At 50.9% G+C, this 1,030-nt stretch overlaps 1 protein-coding gene across 1 annotated transcript in view; it reads right to left on the bottom strand.

Moving 5' to 3' along the window:
* GAD1 (glutamate decarboxylase 1 (brain, 67kDa)) overlaps window positions 1-774 on the bottom strand; it is a 22,416-nt gene extending 21,642 nt beyond the window's left edge. The window contains exon 1 of the mRNA XM_010019174.1: window positions 546-774. Within this exon, the coding sequence (XP_010017476.1) occupies window positions 546-756 (211 nt within the window). The 5' untranslated portion in view covers window positions 757-774. The remainder of the gene's footprint in view (window positions 1-545) is intronic.
* Window positions 775-1,030: the final 256 nt, after the last annotated feature.

Raw genomic sequence — 1,030 nt, 5'->3', positions numbered from 1 at the left:
CAGACCCGTGTCCCCGGTGTGGAAGGGCAAGCCTAGGTCTCCTACGGGAAAAGGGGGTTACCTCCGAGGCACCCGGCCACGAGTATGCCCGGTAACGCTATCGCTGTGCTGGGGGCAAAAGCACCCCAAAGCCCAAGTGGCCTGCAACGCTTGCCCCCGCCGCCCGCGAAGGGATAGATTTCACTTTCCCACCCTCCTCGTCAATGGTCCCGTTCCAGCAATCATAGTCGGCTTCGCTGCTATTTTACTGAGGAAGAAATACAATATTAAATGATTCTCCTCCCGGAGGCTAGATCTGCAGTGACACCGGAGGAACCTCTGGAACTGAGCTGCAGGGAATCAGCCCACAGAACGCAAAACTGCATTTCAAGGAACTTGTATACATCACCAGGGCGGATCTCAGCAAACACACACCCAGAGCCTCATTCAAAAACAACCAAGCAAAATCACGGGCTGAACCTGGCTGCACTTCCAAGGCAGGTGAGGGCAGACTGCTAAGGGACGTGTCCGAGCTGGAGTGAGCAGAAACTGTGAAGGGTGTTTACCTCTGGCATACAAATTGGAGAAGTCTGTCTCGGTGCGCCGGAACCTGGATTCCTTCTCGCTGTTCTCACACGCCAGTAGGCTCTTGGAGGACTGTTTTTCCTTCAGGGAGCTGACGATCCGGCTCTTGTCTTCCAGGCTATTGGTCCTTTGCAGGAACCCTACATTGTTATTGCAAGGTGCACAGGTCAGAGTTTTCTCACTTCCCAACATGTTTAGAAATACCCAAAGCAGCTCGCTAGACGACGATTCTAAGCAGTGTTGGCTCTGAATCTGACTAACGAGGTCAGGAATAAGAGTATTTATGGGGATTATTTGCCTCCAGGAGGGAGAGCTCAAAATACCATCAACTGCAAAAACGCAGCCATGCAAAAAACCAAATTTTCGTCATTTAGTGCAGTGGTAAATTCTTATTAAGTCGATCAGACAGATTCCACTTCAGTAACCAGCCACTGGAAGAGAGTTCAGGATGAGTCAATGCTATTTC

Source organism: Nestor notabilis, unplaced genomic scaffold (genome assembly GCF_000696875.1).
Source record: "Nestor notabilis isolate BGI_N333 unplaced genomic scaffold, ASM69687v1 scaffold22897, whole genome shotgun sequence".
Lineage (NCBI taxonomy): Eukaryota > Metazoa > Chordata > Aves > Psittaciformes > Psittacidae > Nestor > Nestor notabilis.
Note: the sequence above shows the minus strand (reverse complement) of the source record. Positions and strands in the feature narration are given on the sequence as shown.